General features: G+C 50.3%; 1 protein-coding gene across 17 annotated transcripts in view; it reads right to left on the minus strand.

Moving 5' to 3' along the window:
- The window catches only part of NRXN3 (neurexin 3), a 573,277-nt gene that overhangs the window by 205,095 nt on the left and 352,949 nt on the right, over window positions 1-15,233 (minus strand). For 10 of the 17 annotated variants that reach the window (XR_013216505.1, XR_013216503.1, XR_013216502.1 and 7 more), the window contains 4 exons: window positions 14,953-15,143; window positions 8,648-8,821; window positions 7,235-7,261; window positions 4,837-4,956 (listed from right to left, as the gene is read on the minus strand). Coding sequence is in view for 11 of the 17 variants with exons in the window: in XM_077267474.1 (XP_077123589.1) it covers window positions 4,837-4,956; window positions 7,235-7,261; window positions 8,648-8,821; window positions 14,953-15,143 (512 nt within the window). In the remaining 6 variants the exon portion in view is untranslated. The remainder of the gene's footprint in view (window positions 1-4,836; window positions 4,957-7,234; window positions 7,262-8,647; window positions 8,822-14,952; window positions 15,144-15,233) is intronic. The other 7 variants (XR_013216504.1, XR_013216506.1, XM_077267475.1 and 4 more) reach the window with 1 other exon arrangement.

Genomic DNA, 15,233 nt, shown 5'->3' on the forward strand with positions numbered 1-15,233 from the left:
TCATTAATGTACACTCTGCACCCCATCTTGACTGGAAAAAAAAACAGAAATGTAGACATTTTTGCAAATGTATTAAAGAAAAACTGAAATATCACATGGTCATAAGTATTCAGACCCTTTGCTCAGTATTGAGTAGAAGCACCCTTTTGAGCTAGTACAGCTATGAGTGTTGGGAATGATGCAACAAGTATTCACACCTGGATTTGGGTATCCTCTGCCATTCTTCCTTGCAGATGCAGACCTCTACAGTTCCGTCAGGTTGGATGGTGAACATTGGTGGACAGCCATTTTCAGGTCTCTCCAGAGATGCTCAATTTGGTTTAGGTCAGGGCTCTGGCTGGGCCAGTCAAGAATGGTCACAGCATTGTTCTGAAGCCACTCCTTTGTTATTTTAGATGTGTGCTTAGGATCATTGTCTTGTTGGAAGGTGAATCTTCGGTCAAGTCTGAGGTCCAGAGCAGTCTGGAAGAGGTTTTCTTCCAGGATATCTCTGTACTTGGCCGCATTCATGTTTCCTTCAATGACAACCAGTCGTCCTGTCCCTGCAGCTGAAAAACACCCCCATAGCATGATGCTGCCACCACCGCTTAGAATTATCACCAAAAAGGTCTATCTTCATCTCATCAGACCAGAGAATCTTATTTCTCATAGTCTGGGAGTCCTTCATGTGTTTTTAGCAAACTCTATGCGGGCTTTCATATGTCTTGTACTGAGGAGAGGCTTCCGTCAGGCCACTCTGCCATAAAGGCCCGGCTGGTGGAGGGCTGCAGTTAACTTTGTGGAACTTTCTCCCATCTCCCTACTGCATCTCTGGAGCTCAGCCACAGTGATCTTGGGGTTTTCTCTACCTCTCTCACCAAGGCTCTTCTCCCATGATTGCTCACTTCTTCCATTTAAGGATTATGGAGGCCACTGTGCCCTTAGGAACCTTGAGTACTGCAGAAATTCTGTTGTAACCTTGGCCAGATCTGTGCCTTGCCACAATTCTGTCTCTGAGCTCCTTGGCCAGTTCCTTTGACTTCATGATTCTCATTTGGTCTGACATGCACTGTGAGCTGTGAGGTCTTATATAGACAGGTGTGTTTTGTGTTGTTCTGTTTTTTAACATTTTTAATAGTTGTTATTTGTTTACATGCATTCTGGGAAGTGTTTTTTTTCATTATGATGAAGTTTGGCGGTGGGAGGCAACCGTAATCCACACAGGTATAGGGGCCTCTCCACTCCCCTTCGTCAGTATGTATTTGTATTTGTAAACTAGCAAGTAAAGGCTAAGCAAACAGCTGTGAGCAGTGACTATTATTGGTCAGTATTGCGATTACTGAAAAATATTTATTTTCGGGTTCTTGTCTCACATCTTGACTACTGCAGGATCAGATAAGATAATGTAGCTGTTGCTGACCTTGATGTTAGTACATTACGGCTGGATCAAGGAGAAGTGCGGCATGTACGAATGTTGACTTTGCGAACGTATGTATCACTTCATTAATCCAGTGATGACTGATAGATGAGCACACATTTGTACAGTGCTGCAGAATAAGTCAGTGCTCCATATATAACAGGTAAACCTCATTATCAGACATGTTTCTGCTACAGAATCAAGGAAAGAGCTAATGGAGACTTGCCGCCACCCTGTGGGGACATGACTGTACTGCGACAGGAGATCACAGCTATACACTTACCACACAGGGGCGCTGTACAGTGCAGACATCAGAGTGACAGCTCTTGTGGACATCCCAGCTTTCAGTGCCCAGAGGCAGAAAAGCTGCAGACGAAACAGAGGTTCCTGCCTGTTGAGACCTTGGTAGACCTCCATGCTTTCCATTTCCTCTTGCCCCCTGCCTGCTCCATCCCCCAAAGATTGGCTCTACATCTGCAGGTGTCATCCCTCAACTTCTGGGACTGCGATGATGAAACAAGCCAAGGACCTGGTGAACAGCCACCCACCAGCGGCTGTCACTGTGGAGGTGACTAAAAACATTCAGCCCCCTCTCCATAGAATCATCCCACCTCAGTGACCGCTCCTTATAGGCATGTTAATGTTAGTGATCCTGCTGTTGTGAGGTGAGGGGCTGGACATAGACCTGGAGAGTGGACTCACACGTGGGAGGACCAGACAGGATGTGCTGGGCCTGGGCAGCCATGATAGTGGCTGGTGCTGGGCCTGGGCAGCCATGATAGTGGTCCGGTAGTACACTGAGTGGGCTGCCGTGACTTGATTGATGGATTGGTAGCCAGACGCGGGGGACAGTAGGCGTTGTGACAGGCCACATTGTATTTTGTGTGATGCTGTCAGAGCCTGTGTTGATTTCTAGGTAGAGGGGTCTCGGAGGGGTTAGCAGAAGCACCATTTATGGGGGTGAATGTGTACAACAGCGGCCGGATTTGGGAAAATGCACCTTGTGGAGGTAGACGGTGGGGCAGAGCAGAGGTCACAGGGAGAGTGGTACACCGGCTCAGCCAGAGACGACTTGTTTTCTGCAGTGCTTTTAATTAGAAATTATAAATAATTAACGTCCCTCTGACTAGAGAATGATTACGACCGCAGACGACCTCTGGATTCCTGGATACCTTCCCGCCATGTCCCTCAGGACTCACTTCTAGGCCCCCGAGCCCTGATGAAGGCCTAGGCTGCTTCACAGGAGGCCATGATGGTGCTGGGTGCAGAGCACAGACATAAATGCGACAGATACAACGTTCTTACCTCTTACCTGCAGGGTAACGATGGCTGCACGTGACAACGCTTATCGGTTCAGGCATCATATGACATGGGATGTTACCTCTAGACCACCCGTTCAGGCCTCCTACAACGTGAGTCATTACCTCTAGACAACTGGTTCAGGCCCAATATAACACGGGCTATTACCTCTAGACCACAGGTTAAGACACACTATAACGTGGGTGCAGAGAAGAGCGACCAAGGTTATTAGAGTGCTGGGGAGTGTGCAATACCAAGATAGGTTATTACACTTGGGGTTATTTAGTTTGGAAAAACGAAGGCTTAGGGGTGATCTTTGTACTGTCCCCTCATATATTTATACATTGTAATAAGACCTTTCTGATGATCTTTTTACTCTTAGACCTGAGACAGGGTCAAGGGAGCATCCTCTACGTCTGGAGGAAAGAAGGTTTAAGCATAATAACAGACGCAGATTCTTTACTGTAAGAGCAGTGATACTATGGAACTCTCTGCTGTATGATGTTGTAATGAGTGATTCACTACTAAAATTTAAGAGGGGACTGGATGCCTTTCTTGAAAAGTATAATGTTACAGGTTATATACACTAGATTCCTTGATAGAACGTTGATCCAGGGAACTAGTCTGATTGCCCTATGTGGAGTCGGGAAGGAATTTTTTTTCCCCAATGTGGAGCTTACTCTTTGCCTCATGGTTTTTTTTTGCCTTCCTCTGGATCAACATGTTAGGACATGTTAGGTTGGGCTATGGGTTGAACTTGACGGACTTAAAGTCTTCCTTCAACCTTAAATACTATGTTACTATGTTACCTCTAGACCACCGATTCAGTCCCCCTATAACACGGGTTATTATCTCTAGACCACAGGTTCAGACACCCTATAACGTGGGCTATTACCTCTAGACCACCGGTTCAGGCACCTATAACATGGGATATTACCTCTAGACCACTGGTTCAGGCCCTATAACACAAGCTATTTCTTCTAGACCACCGGTTCAGCCCTCCTATAACACGGGTTATTACCTCTAGACCACCGGTTCAGGCCCCCTATAACACTGGTTATTACCTCTAGACCACCGGTTCAGGCCCCCTATAACACGGGTTAATACCTCTAGACCACTCGTTCAGGCCCCTTATAACACGAGCCATTACCTCTAGACCACCGGTTCAGGCACCCATAACATGAGATATTACCTCTAGACCACCGGTTCAGGCCCTATAACATGAGCTATTTCTTCTAGACCACCGGTTCAGGCCCCCTATAACACGAGCTATTACCTCCAGACCACCGGTTCAGGCCCCCTATAACTCGGGTTATTACCTCCAGACCACCGGTTCAGGCCCCCTATAACACAGGTTATTACCTCTAGACCACTGGTTCAGGCCCCCTATAACACGGGTTATTACCTCTAGACCACTGGTTCAGGCCCCCTATAACACGGGTTATTACCTCTAGACCACTGGTTCAGGCCCCCTATAACACGGGCTATTCCCTCTAGACCACTGGTTCAGGCCCCCTATAACACGGGTTATTACCTCTAGACCACTGGTTCAGGCCCCCTGTAACACGGGTTATTACCTCTAGACCACTGGTTCAGGCCCCCTGAAACACCAGCTATAACCTCTAGACCACTGGTTCAGGCCCCCTATAACATGGGATATTACCTCTAGACCACCGGTTCAGGCCGTCTATAACACGGTCTATTTTCTCTAGACCCCACCACCACCATCCAGCGTCGGTCCATCCTACAACGATGGCGGTAATACCTGCATTCAGTACAGTCGAGCAGTGTAATTACATCAGTAGAAGGTTTATGACTGCATTCCCAAGTTTCCATCATTTGGTGGTGAATGCTCTGCTGGGAGTTATGGTACCGTCTGTGTATTCAGAGATTTTGCCTACGTGTTGGGCGTATCTTCGTGTCTGTGAGGTATGAGGGCAGGATCGGTTCTCCGCAATCACCGGCCTCTACCACCACCTGACAACCTTTACTTTGTACTGATTTCCTGGTGTCAGGATAGGGCATCTGCACGGCTCCAGGATGAGACACCGATCGGCCATGATTGCATATGCTTGTGGATAATTGCAGCAGCTGGTACGTGACTGCGGCGGGTGTCAGGCTGCAGCATTGTCTGTACTCACGGTCATTGCACTGGGGCCCCGAGTAGGACGTCATGGAGCAGTCGCAGGTGAAGCCCTCCCATTGTTGCATGCACACGCCCTGGTTTGCACAGGAGTCTTCCTGACAGGTGGTTGTCGGACCTGCAAGCCAGCACAAACAGAGAAGTGAGCAGCGCGGCCCGTCTCCCCCAGACGCCCCAGCAAGTCCTCCAAGCCAAATCTCAAACTAGTAGCATGCAGCAATCCGACACATGAACCATGCAGGGCTGGACGGCAGCCGGACATCCAGCCTGTCCAGAGGTGGCAAGGCCGGAGACTGCACATACAGCCAGTTATAACACCCCGCTAACACAGCGCCCCAACCTGCAGCCCTCTTTAAGGACATGATGAGCGGCACAGGCTGTGATACTGCTCCAAAGGAAGCCACCTGGTGAAACCCCCACTGTATCGAGTATGGTTGGCGCATGCCGTACAGTGCTCGGTGCACAGGTCAGATGGCTTGTAAGTAATTGCTGATGGCTGGCAGCGCCCTCCATAGAGTCTGCACATTGGCTCTAGGTGAACTACAAGTAGCAGCAGTCATTCACCCTGACAACAGACGTATAGAAGGCCAGCATCCATGATATTTCTAAGGCCGGGGTCACACTAGCGTAGAACACGGACGAGTGCTATGTGAGAAAACATTGCATAGCACTCGGCCCAGTGTTAATTTATGGGGCAGCTCACATCACCGTATTTTTTCTCGGGCGTATTCTGCGTGCAAGTGAAATCGCAGCTTGCTAAGATTGTACACGTATATCGTCCAAGACTCGCCAATGCAAGTCTATGGGTGTGAGAAACAAATCGGACATGACACGGACCATCAGTGTGATTTGCGAGAAATACGCAAGCATTTTCCTAATTTCAGCCCATTGAGCCATTAAATTCAATGGGGAAAAGTAGTGAGAAATGTAAAGTCATACGCATGTCATACGGATACATAGGGGCGAGAAAATCGCATTGTAAACGCATCACACACGAATGACCATACGGAGAACACTTGTGCGACTCTCTGCAGGGAGACTCGGATCGATTTTCCATACGTTTAGTGTGACCCCGGCCTAAGGCACATGATGGCCGTTACCACGTGCCTGGCAGGGCTCAGTTTTGGCTGTAACATTGGGGACACAGTATGATTGGGGTGCAGGGTCGAGGTTGGCATCATAGCCAGTGTCGCTCACAGAGTGCAGGCGCTGTGCCGCCCTCCATCATTCTTAGATTCCTATATGGCGAGTCCGTGCTCTGGGCGGTGGATCAGAAATCTCTGTATCACACTGACAAGATGAAGTCCAGAGGCCATGAGCCAAGTCTGACTGCTCTCAGCCACTACAACCTCACCATGGGCTCATGAAATAATGGGAGTCCATCGCGGAGAGCTCTCCCCAATACTCCCTGTATCATCGGGCTGCATGCAGTGTTGGCACAAGACGAGCACAGAATCAGACAACCTCTGGGGACACAGCGGGCACACACGAGGCATCACGCAGATGATACACACGAGGCATCAAGCGGGTGACACACACGAGGCATCACACCGGTGACACACACGAGGCATCACGCCGGTGACACAAATGAGGCATCTCGCCGGTGACACAAACGAGGCATCACGCCGGTGACACACACGAGGCATCACGCCGGTGACACAAGGCATCCCGCGCGTGACACCCACGAGGCATCACGCAGGCGATACACACGAGGCATCACGCGGGCGATACACATGAGGCATCACGCGGGCAATACACACGAGGCGTCAAGCGAGCGATACACACGAGGCATCACGCGGGCGATACATGTGAAGCATCACGTGGGTGATACCCACGAGGCATCACGCGGGTAACACCCACGAGGCATCACGCGGGTAACACCCACGAGGCATCACGCGGGTAACACCCACGAGGCATCACGCGGGTGATACACACGAGGCATCATGTGGGTGATACACATGAGGCATCATGCGGGCGAAACACATGAGGCATCATGCGGGCAACACACACGAGTCATCACGCGGTTGACACCCACGAGGCATAATGCAGGTGATACACACGAGGCATCATGCGGGTGATACACAAGAGGCATCATGCGGGTGATACACAAGAGGCATCATGCGGGTGATACACAGGTGATGGAACAGTTGTCAGCACTGAGAGAACAAAGATCTGATGAATCCCCCGCTCCCGCCATTAGGTGACTTCACTGTCCCGCTGAGGGCATAATGCCGGTATGGTGCTCCCGCTGTCTGACACCTGGACACTCAGTGCTGACCCTGCTCACCACAGCCGGACCATCAGTCGGCTTCGGCATGAGCCCAGCACACCGGCGCCCTCTGCTGGTGGTGTGGCTTTATACAGGTGACAATGCAGGTTAGGTGATGGCGGACTACCTTGTAGATTAGCTTTGGTCAAAGCATCTTTGTTAGCCGAGGAACAAAAACAAAGCAGATGTTAGTACAGCAGCGAATCCTGGGGTCCCCACAATCCACCCTCCCCCTAGAGAAGCGACATCCACCAGTATGGCAAAACATAAAACAAGCAGCGGATGGGCAGGCGGCGAGCAGCCAGCAGGTCCAGCACAAGCAAGGCGTACATTGCAGGAAGTGCAGAGCAAGCACGCTCCATCTGGGCCCATCTGTAAACCCCTGCACAGTCACCTCGTCCCCTCCCGGATCACAAAAACACAACCATTTTATACAGACATCCATTCTCATCGGCCGTCGGTGCCTCCTCCTGTTAGGACGCAGCCTGCTGGGCATTATTCTACTGCTCTACCTAAAGCAGTACCTCTGCCAGGCAGCAGGTACGTGGGGGCGCTATCTGCCAGCGAGCGGGCTCTGTGCACATCTCAGCCACTCACCATTTGTGCTTTTCGGCAGCTCCTTCCTGCGGGGTTATTAGAGGGGTGTGTGGGTCACCCCAGACGTACATGAAGGGATTCACATCAGAACTCGCATGTGTCCATACTAATAGAGATCCGTCTGCAGACCCCAATCATCGGGACACAGAACCCCACCATCAGTGACAGGACCACCCTTACCAAGGTGGAAGGGTCCACACAAGGACAAAACACAGCAAAGCATGATGGGAAGGAATGAAAAGTCAATGGTCGGGTGGGCGGATGAGATGGTTCTGGAGAGGCTGAAGGTCGACATCGGTAAGATAAGCAGCAATTCCCCCCAACAGACAGATACCGGAGACATAAAGATGCATTTATTACAAAAGACATACAAAAGGACACGGTGGCTCCGAGCGCTGGGGCATGCTGGGTCACCCACCAGCAGTGGTGCACATGTACATATATGAGGTGTGCTCGATCATGCCATCCACCACCGCTACATGTGAACACGGTGCCTGGCTGCACATCGCCTCTTCTCCGGCCAGGATTCATGGAGGAGCCAGCTGCTCGGACCCATGAGGACAGCGCTAGCTGAACTCCTAATATCCGGTGTCACCATTTCTACCCTGTGCCCATGTCTTCTCCTGGCCCCTTCTGTACAGTGGAGGCAGCTGGCGTCAGTTAAGGTCTTGTCACGTTTGATTGTTCACTTTCTTGGTAAAATCATTACCACTTTGTGCAGATGACAATAAGATGCAAAGTGAGGGACGGGAGATGCCACGGGAACCTGCACCGCCCTGTGGGCACACACTGATGGACAGGAGAAGGGCGAGTACACTGCAAGTAAAGGTCAGCAGGAGGGAGACGGAGGAGAGCACTGAAGATGAGGGCGAGGTGGGCACGTTGAAGAATGGTGTGAATGAGTCCCATACATGACTGCGGACATCACTATATGAACTTGTACCTTCACATCCGCGTTCAATCTGCCCACTGCGGTGCAGAGCATCGCTAATCAGGTCAGGGAGTCGTCCATTGAGGTCCACAGATGCCAGGCAGCCTTGAAAACCATCTCTGGAGGCCACTAGTTTGGGCAGATTGCTGTACATGCCCTGTGCCAAGCCAGCGATATACAGGTCACCTGTCAGCACAGAAAATATATGAGCCAAACATTAACATCACCCCACTCATTATCACTACAGACGAGACCCAGAACGTCCCCCAGCCCATTATCACTACTGACGAGATCTGGAATGTCCCCCAGCCCATAATCACTACTGACGAGATCCGGAACGTTCCAGACAAGGTCCAGAACGTCCCCCAGCTCATTATCACTACAGACAAGATCTGGAACGTCCCCAGCTCATTATCACTATTGACGAGACCCAAAACGTCCCCCAGCTTTTATCACTACTGACGAGTTCCAGAAGTCCCCCAGCCCATTATCACTACTGATGAGATCCGGAACGTCCCCCAGCTCATTATCACTACAGACGAGATGCGGAACGTCCCCAGCTCATTATCACTACAGACGAGATCCGGAACGTCCCCCAGCTCATTATCACTACAGATGAGATCCGGAACTTCCCCCAGCTCATTATCGCTACAGATGAGATCCAGAACGTCCCCCTCACTCATTATCACTACTGAAGAGACCCGGAACGTCCCCCAGCTCATTATCACTACTGACGAGTTCCGGAAGTCCCCCAGCCCATTATCACTACTGACGAGATCTGGAACATCCCCCAGCTCATTATCACTATTGACGAGTCCGAAACGTCCCCCAGCTCATTATCACTACTGACGAGTTCCAGAAGTCCCCCAGCCCATTATCACTACTGACGAGATCTGGAACGTCCCCAGCTCATTATCACTACAGAAGAGATCCGGAACGTCCCCCAGCTCATCACTACAGACGAGATCCAGAACTTCCCCCAGCTCATTATCGCTACAGATGAGATCCAGAACATCCCCTAGCTCATTATCACTACTGACGAGTTCCGGAAGTCCCCCAGCCCATTATCACTGCTGACGAGTTCCGGAACGTCTCCCAGCTCATTATCACTACAGACAAGACCCGGAACGTCCCCCAGCTCATTATCACTATAGACGAGATCCGAAACCTCACCCAGCTCATTATCACTACAGACGAGATCCGGAACTTCCCCCAGCTCATTATCACTACTGACGAGATCCGGAAAGTCCCCCAGCTCATTATGGCTACAGACGAGATCCAGTACGTCTCCCAGCTCATTATCAATACAGACCCGATCCGGAACATCCCCTCTGCCAATTATCACTGCAGATGAGATCCGGAACATCCCCCCACTCATTATCACTGCAGACAAGCCAAGAACGTCCCCCAGCTCATTATCACTACATACTAGATCTGGAACATCCCCCACCAATTATCCCTACAGACGAGCGCGGAACGCCCCCCAGCTCATTATCACTACAGACGAGATCCGGAACGTCCCCCAGCTCATTATCACTACAGACAAGACCTGGAATGTTTCCAATATCATCATCATTACAGACGAGATCCGGAACTTCCCCCAGCTCATTATCGCTACAGACGAGATCCAGAACGTCCCCTAGCTCATTATCACTACTGACGATACCCGGAACGTCCCCCAGCTCATTATCACTACTGACGAGACCCGGAACGTCCCCCAGCTCATTATCACTACTTACGAGTTCCGGAACGTCCCCCAGCTCATTATCACTACTGACGAGTTCCAGAAGTCCCCCAGGCCCATTATCACTGCTGACGAGTTCCGAAACGTCTCCCAGCACATTATCACTACAGACAAGATCCGGAATGTCCCCCAGCTCATTATCACTATAGACGAGATCCGGAAAGTCACCCAGCTCATTATCACTACAGACGAGATCCGGAACGTCCCCCAGCTCATTATCACTACAGACGAGATCCGGAAAGTCCCCCAGCTCATTATCACTACAGACGAGATCTGGAACGTCTCCCAGCTCGTTATCACTACTGATGAGATCCGAAACGTTCCCCAGCTCATTATCGCTACAGGCGTGATCCAGTACGTCTCCCAGCTCATTATCAATACAGACCAGATCTGGAACCTCCCCTCTGCCAATTATCACTGCAGATGAGATCCGGAACATCCCCCCACTCAGTATCACTGCAGACGAGATCCGGAACGTCCCCCAGCTCATTATCACTACAGACAAGATCCAGTACGTCTCCCACCTCATTATCAATACAGACCAGATCCGGAACATCCACTCTGCCAATTATCACTGCAGATGAGATCTGGAACATCCCCCCACTCATTATCTCTACAGACGAGCCCAGAACTTCCCCCAGCTCATTATCACTACATACTAGATCTGGAACGTCCCCCACCAATTATCCCTACAGACGATTACGGAACGCCCCCCAGCTCATTATCACTACAAACGAGATTCGGAACGTCCCCCAGTTCATTATAACTACAGACAAAACCTGGAATGTCTCTCAGCTCATCATCATTAAAGACGAGAACCGGAACGTCCCCCAGCTCATTATCACTACAGATGAGATCCGGAATGTCCCCCAGTTCATTATCACTACAGACTAGATCCGGAACTTCCCCCAGCTCATTATCACTACTGACGAGATCCGGAACTTCCCCCAGCTCATTATCACTACTCACGAGATCCGGAAAGTCCCCCAGCTCATTATCGCTACAGACGAGTTCCGGAAGTCCCCCAGCCCATTATCACTACTGACGAGATCCGGAACGTCCCCCAGGTCATTATCACTACAGACGAGATCTGGAACATCCCCCAGCTCATTATCACTACTGACAAGATCTGGAACTTCCCCCAGCTTGTTATCACTACAGACTAGATCCGGAACTTCCCCCAGCTCATTATCACTACTGACGAGATCCAGTACGTCTCCCAGCTCATTATCAATACAGACCAGATCCAGAACATCCACTCTGCCAATTATCACTGCAGATGAGATCCGGAACATCCCCCACTCATTATCACTGCAGACGAGCCCAGAATGCCCCCAAGCTCATTATCACTACATACTAGATCTGGAACGTCCCCAACAATTATCCCTACAGACGAGCGCGGAACGCCCCCCAGCTCATTATCACTACAGACGAGACCCGGAACGTCCCCAGCTCATTATAACTACAGACAAGACCTGGAATGTCTCCCAGCTCTTCATCATTACAGACAAGATCAGGAACATCCCCCAGCTCATTATCACTACAGACGAGTTCCGGAACTTCCCCAAGCTCATTATCGCTACAGACGACATCCAGAAAGTCCCCCAGCTCATTATCACTACTTACGAGACCCGGAACGTCCCCCAGCTCATTATCACTACTGACGAGATCTGGAACGTCTCCCAGCTCATTATCACTACTGACGAGAACCGGAATGTCCCCAACTCATTATCACTACTAACGAGACCCGGAACGTCCCCCAGCTCATTATCACTACTGACGAGTTCCGGAACGTCCCCCAGCCCATTATCAGTACTGATGAGATCTGGAAAGTCCCCCAACTCATTATCACTACTGACAAGATCCAGAAGGTCTTTCAGCTCATTATCACTACAGACAAGATTCGGAACGTTCCCCAGCTCATTAACACTACAGACAAGATCCGGAACTTCCCCCAGCTCATTATCACTACAGATGAGATCCGTAACATCCCCCCTTTCCCGCCCATTATCACTACTGATGAGATCCGGAACGTCCTGCAGCTCATTATCAATACAGACGAGATCCGAAACGTCCTCCCGCTCATTATCACTACAGACGAGATCCGGAACGTCGACCTGCCCATTATCACTACAGTCGAACCCAGAACGTCCCCCAGCTCATTATCACTACAGACGAGATTCAGAACGTCCACCCGCCCATTATTACTACAGAGGAGCCCGGAACGTCCCCCAGCTCATTATTACTACAGACGAGATCTGGAACAACCCCCCGCCCATTATCACTACAGACCAGATCCAGAACGTCCCGCAGCTCATCATCATAGACGAGATCCGCAACATCTCCCCACCCATTAACACTACTGACGTATTTCCGAACACACCACAGCTCATTATCACTACAGAGAAGAACCAGAACGTCCCCAGCCCATTATCGCTACTGACAAGATACGGAACGTCCCCCAGCCTATTATCACTGCTGGCAAGAATCTGAACGTCTCCCAGCTCATTATCACTACTGACGTGATGCGGAACGTCCCCCAGCTCGTTATCACTACAGATGAGATCCAGAACGTCCCCCCTCCCATTATCACTACTGACGAGATCCAGAATGTCCTCCAGCTCATTATCACTACAGACGAGGTCCGGAACGTCGACCTGCCCATTATCACTACAGTCGAACCCAGAACGTCCCCCAGCTCATTATCACTACAGACGAGACTCAGAACGTCCACCCGCCCATTATCACTACAGAGGAGCCCGGAACGTCCCCCAGCTCATTATTACTACAGACGAGATCTGGAACAACCCCCCGCCCATTATCACTACAGACCAGATCCAGAACGTCCCGCAGCTCATCATCATAGACGAGATCCGCAACATCCCCCCACCCATTAACACTACTGACGTATTTCTGAACACACCACAGCTCATTATCACTACAGAGAAGAACCAGAATGTCCCCAGCCCATTATCGCTACTGACAAGATACGGAACGTCCCCCAGCCTATTATCACTGCTGGCAAGAATCTGAACGTCTCCCAGCTCATTATCACTACTGACGTGATGCGGAACGTCCCCCAGCTCGTTATCACTACAGATGAGATCCAGAACGTCCCCCCTCCCATTATCACTACTGACGAGATCCAGAATGTCCTCCAGCTCATTATCACTACAGACGAGGTCCGGAACGTCGACCTGCCCATTATCACTACAGTCGAACCCAGAACGTCCCCCAGCTCATTATCACTACAGACGAGATTCAGAACGTCCACCCGCCCATTATCACTACAGAGGAGCCCGGAACGTCCCCCAGCTCATTATTACTACAGACGAGATCTGGAACAACCCCCCGCCCATTATCACTACAGACCAGATCCAGAACGTCCCGCAGCTCATCATCATAGACGAGATCCGCAACATCCCCCCACCCATTAACACTACTGACGTATTTCTGAACACACCACAGCTCATTATCACTACAGAGAAGAACCAGAACGTCCCCAGCCCATTATCGCTACTGACAAGATACGGAACGTCCCCCAGCCTATTATCACTGCTGGCAAGAATCTGAACGTCTCCCAGCTCATTATCACTACTGACGTGATGCGGAACGTCCCCCAGCTCGTTATCACTACAGATGAGATCCAGAACGTCCCCCCTCCCATTATCACTACTGACGAGATCCAGAATGTCCTCCAGCTCATTATCACTACAGACGAGGTCCGGAACGTCCCCCAGCTCATTATCACAACAGACGGGACCGGAACGTCATCCAGCTCATCATCATTACAGACGAGATCCGGAACGCCCCCCGCTCATTATCACTAATGACAAGATCCGGAACGTCTCCCCGCCCATTATAACTACTGACGAAATCTGGAACATACCAAAGTTCATTATCACAACAGACAAGAACCAGAATGTCCCCTACCCATTATCGCTACTGACAAGATCCGGAACGTCTCTCAGCTCATTATCACTACAGACGAGATCCGGAAAGTCCTCCCGCTTATTATCACTACAGACAAGATACGGAACAGTCCCCCACTCATTATCAGTACAGACCAGATCCAGAACATACCCCTGCCCATTAACACTACAGAAGAGTCCGGAATATCCTCCAGCTAATTATCACTACAGACAAGATCCGGAACATTCCCCAGCTTATTATCACTACAGACGAGAAACGGAACCTTCCCCTGCTCATTATCACTACAGACAAGATCAAGAACGTCCCCCCGCTTATTATCACTACAGACGAGATCCGGAACGTCCCTCCGGAGGCTCATTATCACTAAAGACAAGATTGGGAACATTCCAAGATTGTTCAATAGAAGAGATCACAATTACACATTTTGCCATCAGGTCGACCTCACTGACTGACTCACTGGTAGCTTATTCCGTTTTTCTCCTCCATATTGTGATATACAAAGGCTGTAGAAATCAAACAATCTAAAATGTTTAATAAAAACCCAATGCAGAATACCCTATAACGTCATAAGTGAACCACATGAAGCCACTGCAGAAAGTACATCACAAGCCTGCTGTTTACTTCACCTGCCAGTGCTCACCTTTCAGATCTAAGTTCTTGGCTCCATTGATGACCTGAGTGACGGCCTTTGCATCCACCTTCAGAGTATGGGTGTTGCTGTTGTCTCGAGTGATCACCACATGATGCCACTGGTTGTCGTTCAAGGGTCGGTCACTGTTACCTTTGATGACATTCGGCCCATTTCCAAGGTCAAACACATAGTGGATGTACCTGAGGAAAAAGGTTGACTCAGCCATCACAAGGCAAGCGACATGCACAGCCTCCCTAACCTCTCAAGAGCAGCATCCGATCTCAGAAGTG

Source organism: Ranitomeya variabilis, chromosome 1, assembly GCF_051348905.1.
Source record: "Ranitomeya variabilis isolate aRanVar5 chromosome 1, aRanVar5.hap1, whole genome shotgun sequence".
Lineage (NCBI taxonomy): Eukaryota > Metazoa > Chordata > Amphibia > Anura > Dendrobatidae > Ranitomeya > Ranitomeya variabilis.